This window comes from Equus caballus, chromosome 6 (assembly GCF_041296265.1).
Source record: "Equus caballus isolate H_3958 breed thoroughbred chromosome 6, TB-T2T, whole genome shotgun sequence".
Taxonomy (NCBI): domain Eukaryota; kingdom Metazoa; phylum Chordata; class Mammalia; order Perissodactyla; family Equidae; genus Equus; species Equus caballus.
The window spans coordinates 53,577,013-53,593,623 of record NC_091689.1 but is presented as its reverse complement, the minus strand read 5'-3'; the positions used below and the strand labels follow the sequence as shown (position 1 = coordinate 53,593,623).

Genomic DNA, 16,611 nt, shown 5'->3' with positions numbered 1-16,611 from the left:
TTATTATTGTCCCAATTTACAGATGTGGAAAGTGAGGCACAGAGAGAGAACGTGCCTCGAGGGAGCGCCTGGGTCAGAACCCAGACCTGGTTCATCGGAAGACAACGCCCAAGATATTAAAAAAAGCCGATTCGCCACATGCCCAACCTCCCAGACAGATACAAACGTTGCCACACCACGCTGGAGAAAAGGGCAAATGGGGCTCTCAGGGACCAGCGCCCCTCGACGACCCAAACTCAGAGGCCGAGGGAGCGCGTCTGGACCGAGCTTCAGAAATGCCGGGGAAGTCGAAGCCAGGCCCCGCTGCTCTGCACACCACCGGCCGGGATCTAAGGTCACCAGACGCTGCCTGCGCCTGGCGCTGGGAGTACAACGACAAGCCAGCGTCATCACTCTCACCAAGTCTTTAAATGTTTTAGTTTCCTCCTCCTCCACCGCCGGCTGAGGCACTTCAGTCGGGGAATCGTGTTCCTCGGACGCCGCCATGTCGCCAGCGGGCTCCGGAAGTGGGTCGGCGGCGCGCGGGATGCTGGGAAATGTAGTTTTAGTTCTCCCTGGCAGCGTGTTCTGGCGCCCCACTGCGGGCTTGCCGGGGTTTGCACCAGCCGGCCGGGCAGGTGGGGCTTCATGGAAGCCAGAGAGGAAAATTAGGGATGGATGTTAAACGTACGGACTTGTGGAATTGAGCTGAGTGCGGAAGAAACTGAGATGCAGGACCTCCCATCTCCCCTTAGGTCCCTTTTAAAAAGCTTCCCCCACTTCTCACATGTGTTATGTTCCTTGCTCTTCTGACCATAGAGATTTGAACATGGTGATATCACAGTACTATTTATTTATTATAATTATTATTTCATTCATTTATTCAATAATATTTGTTGAGAGCCTACCATATGCTAGAGCTATGCTGGATGCCTAGTGAAGAGGACAGCGTCCCCTGCCCCCGTGGAGAAGACAGATAATAAATAAGTGATCACAGATAATTGCAAATTGTGAAAAGTGCTATGATGTCATGAATGGAAATAAAAATGTTGGAGAGTAAGCTGCGCTGAGTGGCTTGTGGGGATAACAGAGAGAGTGAGGAAGGCCTCTCGGAGGCAGTGATATTTGAGCTGAGACCTCACTGACAAACAGAAGAAAGTCACTTCAAGAGCCCAGATGACAATTATTTCAGACAGAGGGAACAGCAAGTACAAAGGCCCTGAAGGAGTGTAGCCAGTGAAGCTGTTCTGGAAAGCAGTCTGCCACTACTGAGGCAAATGAAGTCTGTCTCATGCCCTTTACCCAGCAAGCACACACCTGTGGCCCAGCACGCAGGTTCTCAGATGGTGCCAGGGAGTTCCCTGCAGCGTTATTCTGGAGATGGGGAGTTGGACACAATCCAGTGCCCATCGCTGAGACAGTGCATAATTAAAATGTGTACATAGTGTGAACAAATATGCCATAACAATATGGCTAGGTCTCAAAAACCTAGTGCTTAGTGAGAAAAATATAAACTATGTCATGTACATTTAGAATATATGCCCACAAATATCACTTTCTGCTGGGACACATACAAACAGAAAGACACACTTTAGCTATTTTAGAATGGTTGCCTCTGGAGGGAGAAGAATTGGGATAAAATGGGAAATTGGGGAACTGGGGATAAAAGATAATACATATACAAAGCAAGGGAGGGCACTTGTGATGATAATGTGCCTTGACCTGAGAATTGTCAATTCAGCTCAACGTGCCTGAGGACCCTCCCACCACCACTCCAAAAAAGGCCCTGATTTAGGAATCACAGTGGTGTCCGCAACAACAAAAAAGGGCAGAGTGAGGCCAGAGAAGCAGGCTCAGGTCAGCCCTGCAGCGCCCGATACTAGAAGGTGATGGGGTTTGGATGGTATCCTACTATTTTAAAAAGCCGCTGGAGGATTTTGAGCAGGTAAGTAACTTGATCTACATATTTAAACTATCACTCTAATTCTATATGGAAATAGACTGTAGAGAAGAAAGAATGGAAAAGAGAGACCATCTACGAGGCATACCCCCAGCCCTAAGCACACAGCCGGACACAAAAATGGATGCCCAATAATCCTGCCTGGACGAATTACAATTCAGCAAAGCATTGGCATTGGGTGCAGTGGCAGACCAGGAAGGACTGCACTGGTTGTTTCTTTCGGGAGTGAGGTTGATTCCATCTTTGAGGTGACACCCCAGCAGGATAGGCTGGGGCCTTTGGTCTTTTTACATCAGTTTACTCCAAGTTAAAAGGAAAGGAGAGAAGACACGTGCTGTATAAAATAGATCACTCTGAAATTGGTGACCTCCATCAGGCAGTCACAGGTACATGCTTGTGCCAGCGCAGTCCAAAGCCCTCTGGTCTCTGTTTGGTTCTCCCTCATGGCTGTCCTCTCCATTTTCCCAGGTCTGGGAATGAGGCCACTTTAGATGATGTCCAAAGTGATAATATGCTTTGACATAAGGGGAAGTTGACTAATCCCAAAGAAAAGGTACCCAGATACCACTGGCTCTCCCTCGTCCTGACTGTGCTTTGTGACCTGCTGGGGAATTTGTGCTCCTTGTTTGACAAATGAGAGACTTGAGTCCCGGAGAGTCAAGAGGCATGTCACACAACAAGGTAACAACGGACAAAACTAGAACCCGAGCCTCTTGAAGCCCAGATCCACGCTTTTACTGAAGAGAACGTCATGTTACGCGATCCCCAGCAGCTCTCGCCTGCACCGTCACGCTCAGAATTCCTCTGCCGCACAGATTTTTCTGTAAAAACAAAGAGAGACGCAGCTAAAGTATTTATTTTGCTTCCTTCGGACTCATTCTCTGATTTCAGGTTGGAGAGTGGAATGGGAAATGAAAAGTGCTGAGAGAAGGTGAAAGACAGGACTGAGAGGGCTGGAAAGGAGACCCAGATGGCAACAACTGGAAGGACTATACAATTGTGTATAATATAGGGTCTAAAGTTACCCAAGTTTTGTTCAAATGTGTTACAGGAAAGAAAAAAATTACACATAAGATTCTTGGGGGTCTGGCGCTGCTCTAAAGGGACACTGATTTAAACTGCTTAACTGCTCTTATGACGTAAAACTGTCCATTTAGCCAAGAAAAATCTTCTCTGTTTTTTCTTGGATAATTCAGACGTCAACTATTTTTAAAACTTCCTCTGGTGCCAGTGCCTCCCAGGCACCGAGGGACGTCAGGAGGATGTGGCAAGCAATGACAGCAGCAGCACCAGCAGCGTAGTTCCATTCCTTGGTCCAGGACACACGGATGAGGGTGGGCCTCAACCAGGACCCACCTCGGTGACAGGATTCCTGTCAGACCAACAGGGTGACCACAGGTGGGTTCCAAAGAGAGAAGCCTGCGTTAGCTGAGAGAGTTGTCTGCTTTTGACTCTTCCTACCAGGTTTGGAGTCCTTTGGATATTTGTATTCTGGTCATGGAAATAATAGAGGCCCATTCTAGTAACTGAGCCGTGTCATATCCTGTACTTTCAGAACAATGAGGAAGGTTCAAGAGGAAATCCAAATAAATACTCAAAATGCTGAGGGGGAAAAGTGAGCCTGAAACAATGAACTGGCTCCAGAAGGAGAGGGCGAAGTGACCGACCCCACCTTACTCTGACAGGCTTTCACAGGTCCTGAGTACTTTCGCCTTCATGGGCCCCTCCTGCCACAAAAAAATATTAAAAATTATAGTTTATGATTGCATTAGTCTAAAGGTAAATACATTAGTATTATATATTAAAGTATTTTCTTTAACTTAAAAGTTCATTTCTTTTCTTGTGATTTTAAAAGAAATTAAAACCTTTTTTGTGAGCTTTCTCAGAGTATGGTGGGCTCTAGGCACCATGGCAACTGTGCCTGTTGGATAAGGGAAGGGCCTGAGGACCATGGTGAAGCCTTCAACAGGTGGGTGACACTGGACTGTGGTGGGGTATGAGCCTGTTAGGATAGTGGTGGCCCCTGGACCAAAAGTAAAATGAGCCCCCAAACTTAGGGTCAAGAGTTTGACGCAGGCTCGGCAAGCCAAAGAGTTGAAAGAAAGATTTCTTGGACTCTCAAGTTCTGGTAGTAGTGCTCCTTTATTCAGAGAATAGCATGGGGACAGGAACCATGGGCACTGAAGAGCTGCAACGTGTCAAGGGTTGGGGCTAAATTTGTAAGTCATGGGTACGTGACTTATTCTTACCAGACAAAGGAAAGATGATGTCAAAAGTCATTAAAATGGTGTCAGTGCAGGTGGGGTCTGGTTATCGTGTGGTCGTATAACTTTAGGTATGAATTAGGTCATACAGACCGGCACGTAGGCCAGGACGCCTTGGGCTTCCCTCCCTGGGGCAGCCCTGATCCGCATCAAGTTCTGTGGGGGACTCAAACAGGAATTGGGTACTAATCAATTCCTGCTCAAAATCCTCCCCAAAGTTGCATATCCTGTAGTCTATTTTGGAGAAAACTCACTATAACAAAGCGCTCGATATTCACCGAGAAGGAACCAGTGCAAGATTCAGTCAACTGGAAAATTATCTTTAACTTATGTTCAAGTGAAGATAGGGCATAAATGATGTAAGAATGAGGGCAGAGAGAGGAGAGGACAGTCTACATGGACTCTAGATAAGAGAGAGTTGACAAACAAAGTACTTAGTTATCTAACCAATTTGTGTCTAGGGAAAAAAGATAACTGGTCCTGGTTATTTGTTGATTTCTTTTCTTTTGCTTTTTGCTTTTAGTTTGAAAGTTTTTTAAAATACAGAAAATCTGTATTTATTTCCTTTTTTATTCAACAGGTGTTCTCAAACACTATGGCAGACTGCAAGCCAGATATTAGGATCCAGCAGTAAGCTTGAAACCTGTGCTCCAGTCGGGGAGAGAGGCTATTTTAAAGATAATAATAGGGGCCAGCCCGGTGGCACAGTGGTTAAGTTCATATGTTCCACTTTGGCGGCCCGGGGTTCCCCTGGTTCAGATCCCGGGTGCGGACTTATGCACCGCTTGGCAAGCCATGCTGTGCTAGGCGTCCCACATATAAAGTAGAGGAAGATGGGCACAGACATTAGCTCAGAGCCAGGCTTCCTCAGCAAAAAGAGGAGGATTGGTGGCAGATGTTAGCTCAGGGTTAACCTTCCTCAAAAAAAATAATAATAAAAAATAGTAATAATAATAAACCCTGACAATCAAGTGGGACAGACAGACAGAAAAAGTCATCACAAGTGAAATGAATGGTACCAAGGAGAAAAACAAGATGCTAGAGTAACATGTAATGGGATTGCTACTGAAACCAAAGTGGGCTGGTTCCCTCCTGGAGAGTTAAATGACTCTCCACCAGAAGTAAGTTGTCTCATAAAGTAACACGTATTTGCAGCAAATAGGAGACCATGAGAGATCATTTCTAGAGTCATAGCGTCCCGAACAAGAACAAAGGGAAGCAGGGACCTTTTATTTCGGATGGGGAATGAATATTCAAAAGGGAGAGGTGAGTATTCTCTTGCACGGGCTCAGTTGGAAAACATCCTTCCACATACACTGCAGGTTACAGTAATAAAGCCTAAACTGCTCCTGGAGAGATCTTAGCATTAAAAATAAGGCAAAGATCAAAGGCATAGCTCTTGTAGTGAGGCTTGGTCTGGTCCAGCGTGGTTGGTGATTGCGTCTCCTTAACATGACAAAAGGAAAAAACCAATTTGAAACAACAGTTAAATGCTTCCAAACACACCCTTGAGTTCCTTGGGGCAATTATCCCTTGACAGGATGACCTAATTTTTCTCTGTTAATCATGAGGGGCACTTTCCCTGTGGAAGTGACTTTTAAACTGAGAGAGGAATAGCACTTTTTCTAGCTCCATAGGGAGTAGTGAGCAGTTTGCAGACAGAAAAAAACCTTCTAATTTAGGCCTTACAGTAGAAAAAAGTCAGACGAAGTTTATAGAGATTATAAAATGGTGGTTTATGATGAAGCTGGAGGTATGGGGAGGGACCTGAATATTTAGGACCTCATAGGCCTTGTAAAGGATCTGGGGATTTGGGACTTTGTTCTCAAGTCAATGGAAGCCTTTGAAGAGATTTTGTCAGGGATGCACTTGAAAAGATCTTTCAGTTGGCTGCAGTGGAGAACAGACTGGGTCAGGGAGAGGGAGGCAGGAAGATCACTTAGCAGTTGTTCAGGCAAAAGAGGATGGTATTTTGGACCAGATAGGGGCAGTGGGGCTGGAGAGAACTGGACAGAGGTCAAGGATTCGTAGAGGTTAGATAAATCCTCATGATTGGGATGTGTCAGTGGTTGCTAGGTTTCTGTCTTGAGCAACTAGAAATGTGGCAAAACCTTTACATAGAAAACACTGGAGGAGAGGCAGATATGTGGGAGGATAAGGGGAGCAAGGTCATGTTCAGAAGGTGATGGTTATTATAGAAACTAGGACTTGAACCAAGGCAGACTGACTCCAGAACTCACTCTCTAACCAACACACTGTAGTGCCACAATGTTATCCCTAGTATGGCGAAGGGAGATGGAAATATAAGTAATATGCCTTAAAATTTTCAATTAGCTTAAGCCAAGTTACTTTACTCCTGTGTAGTTACACACCCCAAAGGGTGTCTCTTCTATGGATAATTAGTTTTGAGTCTCAACTTGGCCTTATCTTCCAATGAACATTAAAACATTGGGATCTGGATTTCTTCCCCATACTTGCTTCTCTCTCCACCTTCTTCATCTCACCTCTTCCTTTCCTCCAGCCTCCCCATCAGCAAGTCCTACAGTCTCTGCTGCCAAAATTTATTTTGAGTGCCTCTACTTCTCCTCCCTTTCTATCACTACCACCATAGTCCAAAATGAATTTTATTACAGTCTAATTTCCCACCAGACCATCAGCACCATGAGAGCAGTGATTGCATCTGTGTTATGCCCCACTGCAATTCCCGGTGCCCAGCACAGAATAGACATGCAGCCAATAGTTGTCCAGTGAATAAATGACTGGTATGTAGATTAGTCTCCTGTGACTGTGCTTGGCATGAATAAATCCCCAGAGCCTATTAATTTGCTAATTACATGGAACACAGGGAGTTTCTCAATTTGGGGAAAAAAAAAAACTAGAGAAATTGACCTTGGAGAGTGGGAATTTAACAAGGCTGCATGCAGCCGCTCCTGTGGTGGGCACCACTCACCCCATAGGCAATGGCTAGGAGCAGCTCACAGTGGCAGTAAGGCCAGCTTCTCTACCAAACCTGCCATTTGTCCCTTGAACTTTAGCCAGAACTTCTTGGTCCACTTCCAGCCTTGGGTCTTTAGGATAAGAGGTTTTTTTTATGTCCAGTACCTGAAAAAAATCTGATGTCTCAGACTGAGAATTACAGTACATAAAATATGGAAGGAATGGGTTTAACCTGAAGTCAACAATAAGCAGGAAATTCAAATGTTATGTTATAATACATAGAAAACCACAAAGGCTAGAGTTTCAAGGTCACTTCATACTAGGGGGTGGGTAATAAAGGAAAGGCCGCATTGACTCATTTCCTGGTTTCCTAGTTGTTTCATATTCCTTTCATACAAGTGTGGGTTTTTTTTAATGCATATACAATTTTTTACAAAACAAATTACTAGAAATGGAGGTGTTCATGAAATTCCTTGGCAGTTCAAATATCATTGCCACAATGAAATAATAAGTATAATACACAGCAGCTTCCAGCCACACTTTCAAATACAAGCATGTGAATTTAAGTATAAGGCATTTGATGTCTAAATGTTTGAAATAAACAAATTCAATAAAACATTAACTGCTCTCCTGGACATTTCTCACGCTTGGTGATAGCCCAATGTCTTTGGAACAGTTTTCCGATGATTGACAAAATTACCCCTGTGCAAGTCCTTCTCCTTAAGGAAAAACTAGAAACGGACTCTCTCGTCCTCCTTTGCCCTAAGGGTGCAGACAGGTGACTTGGTCTTTACCCAACAGACACAAGCACACCAGAGCTTAGCTCAGAAGAGAGCAACACAAGGAAATGGACACTGACGTTAGCACAGGTGTCCAGTTTAAGGGGGCAGCAGTGGCAAACGTGCTCGTGTCCAGACCCTGTGTGGGACACACAGTATGAGGTATCCTAGACTAATGACAGCAGCGGTGGAGTTTCCGCTGGAGTGATCTCACAACTTGGTTTGCCTGTTGTTCCTGGCCGCATTGCCCCCAAGCCTTCCTTTCACCTTGGAGATTCTGTGAGCTTCCCAATATGCTTTAACAAATTTCTTTTCTGCTTAACTAGATAGAAGAGCTTCTGCTCTTTGAATCTGAGAACTCTAACTAGCAGAGATGCTAAGGAAAAGAGATTAGGCTCCCCAAATATACCAAATTAAAACACACTCACCAAACTGCCCCTCTGTAAGTGGCCCTTCATGCTGCCTGGGAAGCCTGGGGCATTTCCTTAGTCCATTCTCTCCCACCCTCCTAAACATCCTCTCAACCATCCAATGCCCCCTGCCCATTGTCAGTCTCAGCTGATGACCTCGCTTCCTATTTCAGCGGAAAATGAAGAGAACTTACACAAGTTCCCACGCCAATTTTGTCACCTTCCCCGTCCTGCCCCTTGTTCTGAGGATGTCCTTTCAATGCTCCTACCAAATGAAGGCCAACTCCTCCGCTTGTGCACTTGGGCTCAATCCCACCCTCTTGCTTTCTCAAGGACACTCCTCCAAAGTCTCTATTTTCTCTCTTGCCCCCTCAATTTTTCCCTCTAATGGATCATTCTCACAGCATATCCATATGCTATTATTTCTCTTCATCTTAAAAATTGTTTCTCATGACCCTTCATCCCCCTCCATCTGCTACCCACTTCTCTGTTCCCCTTGACAGCAAAACTCTTCAAAAGAGTTGTCTAAACAAGCAGCCTCCAATTCCTGTCTCTCGAACCCACTTCAGTAAGGCTTTGCCTCTGTTTTCCTGCTCGTCAGGTCATGAGGGACCTCCACACTGCTAAACCCAATGGCCAATTCTCACTTGTCATTTTACTTGACCCTGCAGCAGCATTTGGCTTCCTTCTCCTTGAAAAATCCTTTTCACTTGGCTTCCAAGACACCACAGACTCCTGGTTTTTCTCCTGCCCTGCTGGCCACTCCTCAGTCTTCTTAGTTAGCTCCTCCTCATTCCCACCCGCTCCTCACTCTGAGTGTTAGAGGACCCAACGCTGAGTCCTTGGGCCTATTCTATATATTCTCTATTTCCACTCATTCTCTTAGTGCTCATAGCCAGTCTCATGGCTTTAAATACCACCTAATTTCTTTTGATCCTCAAATTTATCGCTCCCCTCTAACTCCTTCCTTGAGCTCCAGACTCATATAAGCAACCATCTACTTGTCCTTTCCTCTTGGATATATCAGGGATCTCAAACTTAGCATCTCTAAAACTGAGCTCCTGATTCCATTCCTCCCCATCTTGCGTCTCCCACAGTCTTCTCCATATGAGCAAATAGCAACATCATCCTTCTACATGACTCAGGCCAAAACTCCTCTCTTTCTCTCACCTCCCACATCCAATCTGTCAACAAATCCTGTTGGTCTCCCTTCGTACTATATCTGGAATGTGACTACTTTTCTCCACTCCTAGCTACCAACACCTCTCACCTGGAGCGTCAATAACCTGTTAACTAGTTTTCTGCCTCCACTCTTACCTTTCAACATAGCAGCAAAGGGATTCTTTTAAAACATAAGTCTGATCAGATCATCCCTCTGCTCAAAACCTTTTGTTGACTTCCCATCTCACTCAGAGTAAGAGTCAAAGTCCTTACAGCAGTCTATAAGGCCCCTCATGTTCCAGCCCCAACACCTCTCTGAACTCATCTCCCACCACGCTCGCCATCACCCACTCCACTCCAGCCATGCTGAGCTTCTCCCTGTTCCTTAAACATGTCGGGCATGCTTCTGCCTTAGAGTCTTTGTCCCGTCTGTTCCCTCTGCTTGGCATGATCTTGCCTCAGATCCCCTCATGGATCTCTCCACACCAACTTCAGGTCTTCACTCAAATGTCACCTTGTCACTGAGGACTTGCAACCTCTTCCCGCCACCCCCCCCCCATCACTCTCTCCCTTGTCCTTGCTCTGTTTTTCTCCATGGCACTTGTCACCATATGGTAAGCAAAATAATGGCCCCAAAGATGTACACAACGTAGTCCCCAGAATCTGTGAACATGTTCTATTACTTGGCAAAGGGGAATTAGGTTGCAGATGGAATTAAGGTTGCTAATCAGCTGACCTTAAAATGGGGAGATGACCTTGGGTTTTCCGGGTGGGCCCAGTGTAATCACAAGGTCCTGAAAAGTGGAAGAGAAGGCGAAGAGGAGGTCAGAGTGATGCAACGGGAGAAGGACTCGACTCATCATTGCAGGCTTGGAAGAGGGAGAAGGAGGGTCAAGAGCCAAGGAACGCAGCAGCCTCTAGAAGGTGGCACAGGCAAGAAATAGAGTCTCCCCTAGAGCCTCCAGGAAGGATCACAGCCCTGCCAACTACTTTGTTGTAGCCCCGTGAGACCCATGTCAGACTTCTGACTGTAAGAAAAGAAATTTGTGTTGTTTTAAGCCACTAGGTTTGCAGTAATTTGTTACAGCAGCAATAGGAAACAAATACACACCATCTCACAAAGTAGATGCTTACTTATTTACTTACACCTGCATCCCCTATCATCACTAGAATACAAACTCCATGATGACCAAGATACTGGACTCTTTCATTCAGTACTCTGTGCTCAGTGTCTAGAAAAACACCTAGCATATAGTAGGCACTCAATAAACATTTTGTAGAATGACTAAATATCTGTGTGTCAGTAGGTGTGTCATGTGTATGGGAGGGGATGAAGAGAGGCGAGATAAAGCAGTAGGTGTGATGTAGAAAGGTCATGTGCTTGTATGTAAAAGAAGTAACAAACTAAATTGAGCTCCTGGAGATGGGTTATTACCCTAGGCCAGCACTGCTCCTCCCTGGTAAGGACAGAAGCAGCAGGGGTGTGGGGACAAGGTCCAACTTCACTGAGGTACACATGGGAAAAATCTCTCTTAATAGCTCCTGCTCGCCAAAGGTGATGGTGTCCTCCAGTCCTTTTCTGAGAGGTAAATGTGGGTTACCAACTTCACGAGAAAGCTTCCAGAACTGCTCATGCTGGACACATGGGAAATGGTACCCCAGATCACTCTGAAGTCTTCCCCTCTTTAGATAACACCCCTCACAAAGGAGATCACTCTGGGGAGGAAAGCTTTCGGAAGTCAGGAAGTTCATTGTCAGCATCATAGATTTATGATTCAGCTACAAAACCCGATGGCTTTAGCAAGGGACTTAGTGCTGACCTAGGGCGGGGCTGGAGGTTTTATGCCAACCTCACATGTTCAAGAGGCTGTGGGGGTGAGATACCAGCTTCAACAGAGAACTGCCTTTCCTCTCTGCTCCTGTTTCGCGCCATCAAAGGTCCTGCAAACAGTTTGCTTTGGTGGGTGTGATGGTCTGATTCTCCTCTCCAGGGCAGTCAAAACCACTAGGCCTGATAGATAAAGAAAATGTGGTAAACATGTACAATAGAATACTATTCAGCCATAAAAAAGAAGGAAATCTTGCCATTTGTGACAACATAGATGGACCTTGAAGGCATTATCCTAAATGAACTAACTCAGAGAAAAACAAATGCTGTATGATCTATCTTATATGTAGAATCTAAAAAAAACAAACTTATAGAAAAAGAAATCAGATTTGTGGTTACCAGAGGCAGAGGGATGGGGAGTGGGGGAATTGGATGGAGGTGGTCAAAAGGTACAAACTTCCAGTTATAAGATCAATAAGTCCTACGGGCCGGCCCTGGGTTGCCGAAACGGAGTGCGCGATCTTAACCACTCAGCCGTGGGGCTTCGCCAGTTCGGATCCTGGGTACAGACCCAGAGCCCCTCATCAAGCCATCCTGAGGCCGCGTCCCACATAGCAGAACTAGAAGGGCCTACAACTAGAATATACAACTACATACTGGGGAGCTTTGGGGAGAAGAAGGGAAAAAAAAGATTGGCAACAGATGTTAGCTCAGGGCCAATCTTTAAAAAACGTTTTTTTAAAAAAAGATAAATAAGTCATGAGGATATAATGTGCAACATGATGACTATAGTTGACACTGCTGTATGGGATATTTGAAAGTTGCTAAGAGAGTAGATCCGAAAAGTTTTCATCACAGGAAAAAATCATTTTTTTCTCTTTTTTTTGGTATTTATACGACATGAATGCTATAAAGTTATTGTGCTAATCATTTCGCAATATATACACATCAAGTCATTAAGCTGTACACCTTAAACTTATATAATGCTGTATGTCAACTACATCTCAATAAAACCAAAAAAAAAAAAAAAACCACTAGTGCTGCAGCTTCATGGAGAATATCCACCGAGTGGTGGCCTGATCCAGCCTATTCCCGCTGCTCTCCCTCTGCTTTCCACCTTCCTCTGCTGCCCCAGGCTCCCCCTCAATGACCCTTGGACCTTTTCTTCCTGACTCAGCCCTTTCTCTACAGTTCCTAAAGTACATCATCGTTTTTTCATTAAAACCACAGACTTAAGTTCATCTTAGCCCTTCACAATATCACTCATCACAACACACTATTAAAATATAACAAACACCACGGGAACTCAGCAGCTCTCTGGGGTGTGTACTCAAATTCAGAGTCAGGTTTCAGGTAAGGTTACATTCCATTCGGTTGGAATAAGAGGAAAACTGTGATTTATGTAAATGAGTCAAGGATTGGAGCATAGCACCAATTTGAGCAGAAAGAACCCAGAATCAGGAAAACCAGTTTGAAAGTTGTTGCAGGTGTTAGGAGGTAAAAGCCTGGCTGTGTTGTGGCAGCAGTGGAATGGGTCAAACTGGGTGGGAGCAGCATTTAACAGGAAGGAATGCCTTGGCAAGGGTATATCAGAGAAAGAAGGATGGGGAAAACTTGGAGATGATGATGAGATTTCAAGGTAGGCAACTGGGATACTGATGTTGCCTTTGCTAGAGGTAGAAGGGTTGTGAAAGGGGTACAGTTTTGCAGAGAAGAAGGAGGCTATGTTTAGCTTTAGATGCGCTGAGAAGCATATCCATGAAGATAAAGAGTGCTTGTTCATTTGTTCATTGATTTAGCAAATGCTTATGGAGCATTTCCTGTGGTGGAAGCTGGAGAGACATTGTGGGTAGGCGTCATGATATCTGAGATATTGTTTCTGTCCTTAAAAACCTTGGGGCAGGCACAAATATCTCTAATAAAAGATAGCATGTGATAAGTCTGAATAAGAGACACAAATAAATTGCTCTTAGTTGTTCAGATAAGTCAAGACCACATCTGGCTAAAGTCAAAGTGTAGCACTCCAATGAGGAGAATAGGGTAGCAGGAAACAGCCAGGACTTTCTTTTCCTGCAACCAACAAATTCAAGTTGACCCAAGAGAATCCTTTAATGCTGGCTTCATCCATACCACCATCCAATCCAGGACTGGTGAAACACTGGGAACGGATGTGAAGGACTCAGTGAAGCACTGATCGAGGTGAGTGGGAACAGACTGGGTCTGAGGCTCAGGGAACACTACTTGAAGTTTAGGGATGGAAGGGAAAGAAAAACGATCAAGGGAGCTAAACAGAGAGACAAGTAAGAAAGGCTGATGTCACAGAATTCAAGAGAGAAGAGTGTTTTAAGAATCAAGTAGTCAACAATGTCAAATGCTACAGAGAAGTTAGAAAGAATGAAAGTCCAACAATTAACAGTATTTATTATACAAAAGCTCAGGGAACAATGTTAAAAAACAAATCATCCACAGACAAAGCATTATTATTTTGAATAGTTTTTGATACCTAAAGTCTTATTCCTACTCACACCTCCATAGCTACCATACTAAAATTGACTACACACACGGAACAAAAAGAAAACTGACAAGCAAGTTCAGTGATGGTTTCTATGGAATGACCCCAAGAAGTTTCATTTTCACAGCTTTTTATACAAGATCCGGAAAGGCCTGTTGAACCAGTAATTCCTTTATTCATGTCCGTGTGGTCTCTGTCGATACCTTCTGTGTCAGCACATCAGCAGTTAGCAAAAAGTTCTTATTAATCATGTCCTTCCATTCTCGATGTTTTGTTCACAAGAATCTTACTGTGTCTGGGGCCTCTGGGGCAACATTACAAAATATCTGTTCACAAGTTTTTATGATCCAAGCTGAAGTTTGATCATTTTCAAATCGCACCCACATTATTTTTTGCAAATAGTAACATTTGCAAAACTACATTTTAATTTCTTATTGATTAACCTAGTGGCATAAGATTACCCTGCCCATGGACAACTAATTTTCAACAGGGGAGCCAAGAACATACAATGGAGAAAGGAAAGTCTTTTCAATAAATGGTGTTGGGAAAACTGGACAGCCACATGCAAAAGAATGAAAGTAGACCATTATCCTACACCACACACAAACATCAACTCAAAATGGATTAAAGATTTGAATGTAGGATCTGAAACCATTAAACTTCTAGAAGAAAACATAAGCAGTATGCTCTTCAACATCGGTCTTAGCATTTTTTCAAATACTATATCTGACTGGGCAAGGGAAACAATAGAAATAAACAAAATAAAATAAACAAATGGGACTACATCAAACTAAAAAGCTTCTGCACAGCAAAGGAAATCATCAACAAAACGAAAAGACAACCTAACAATTGGGAGAAGATATTTGCAAACCATATATCTGATAAAGGGTTAATATCAAAAATATACAAAGAACTCATACATCTCAACAACAAAAAAACTAACAACCCAATTAAAAAATGGGCAAAAGATCTGAACAGAGATTTCTCCAAAGAAGATATACAGATGGCCAACAGGCACATGAAAAGGTATTCAACATCTTTTAACTATGAGGGTAATGCAAATCAAAACTACAATGAGTTATCACCTCACTCCCATCAGAATGGCTATAATTTACAAGACAGGAAACAATTATTGTTGGAGAGGATGTAGAGAGAAGGGAACCCTTGTACATTGTTGGTGGGAGTGCAAACTGGTGCAGCCACTATGGAAAACAGTATGGATCTTCCTCAGAAAATTAAGAATAGATCTACCATATGATCCAGCTATTCCGCTGCTGGGTATTTATCCAAAGAACTTGAAAACTCAAAGGCATAAAGATACACGCACCCCTATGTTCATCGCAGCATTATTCACAACAGCCAAGACTTGGAAGCAACCTAGGTGCCCATCAAGGGACGAATGGATAGAGATGTGGTATATACACACAATGGAATACTACTCAGCCATAAGAAATGATGAAATCCGGCCGTTTGTGACAACACAGATGGACCTTGAGGGTATTACGCTAAGTGAAATAAGTCAGAGGGAGAAAGTCAAATACTGTATGATCTCACTCATAAGTAGAAGATAAAACCGACAAACAAATACATAGCGACATGTAGCTAGATTGGACTAGTGGTTACTAGAGAGGAAAAGGGAAGGGAGGAGGTGAAAGGGGTGATTAGGTACATTTGTGTGGTGATGGATGGTAATTAGTCTTCTGGTGGTGAACATGATGTAATCTACACAGAATTCAAAATATATTATAATGTACACTTGAAACGTATATGATGTTATAAACCAATGTTACCACAATTAAAAAAAAAAAGATTTACCAGATTGTCAGTGCCATCAGATCTGGAACCCTGTCTGCATTGCTTACAATTGACAGCAGGTGGTTCAAGGGTGAGTACTCAATAAATGTTTTCTGGATGAATGAATGAATCCATCAGCTTATTGTTATTGATGTTGTCACTATTGTGAACTATTATTTTATGTCAGGAATGTATATTCAGAAGAGTTAAGAACATAACTCTGGCGTCAGGCTGGTAGATTAAAATCCTGGGGCACCTCTTGCTAGCTGTACAACCTCTCACTTCCTCACTTTCTTTATCTAAAAATATAGGGTAATTATAGTGTCCACCTCATAAGATTTCTGAAAGGTAAATATGATAATACACGTCAAACTATACATAGGACAATACCTAGTAAGTTTTCAATAAATGTTAGCAATGATTATTATTATCTTTAAATATCCACATTTATTTTCTATATTTATTATCTAAATGTCATTTTACTTAAATCCTGAGAAAAGTATTGTTCTTCAATGAAATTTTGACATTGTAGTTTTCATAGCAAGGTTAGTTTCAATAAATATCTGCATGTCAACCAGGGAGCCTGGAAAAAAGAAGTTTTTAGCCTAAAAGAAAGATTTGAGGACTGGCCCAGTGGCGCAGCAGTTAAGTTCGCATGTTCCGCTTCAGTGGCCCTGGGTTTGCCAGTTCAGATCCTGGGTGCAGAACTATGCACCAATTGTCAAGCCATGCTGTGGCGGGCGTCCCACATATAAAGTAGAGGAGGATGGGCACAGATGTTAGCTCAGGGCCAGTCTTCCTCAGCAAAAAAGAGGAGGATTGGTGGCAGATGTTAGCTCAGGGCTAATCCTCCTCAAAAAAGAAAGAAAGAAAGATTTGAGACATCACTGCCCCTCCCTCCTCAACTCCATCTACACAAAAAGCTTCTCTCAAGTACAACTATTTTGGTAAATTTGACAGCTGTAGCCACACAAATGCTGAAACGAG

At 43.6% G+C, this 16,611-nt stretch overlaps 1 protein-coding gene across 2 annotated transcripts in view; it reads right to left on the bottom strand.

The window, feature by feature from the left end:
• The window catches only part of DDX47 (DEAD-box helicase 47), a 77,512-nt gene that overhangs the window by 14,732 nt on the left and 46,169 nt on the right, over window positions 1-16,611 (bottom strand). Inside the window, exons 1-2 of one of the 2 annotated variants that reach the window (XM_070269932.1) lie at window positions 3,612-3,667; window positions 400-2,760 (exon numbers count right to left, since the gene is read on the bottom strand). In XM_070269932.1, the coding sequence (XP_070126033.1) occupies window positions 400-486 (87 nt within the window). In that variant the 5' untranslated portion in view covers window positions 487-2,760; window positions 3,612-3,667. Of the gene's footprint in view, window positions 1-399; window positions 2,761-3,611; window positions 3,668-16,611 lie in introns of those variants that run through there. The other variant, XM_001501444.7, reaches the window with a different exon arrangement.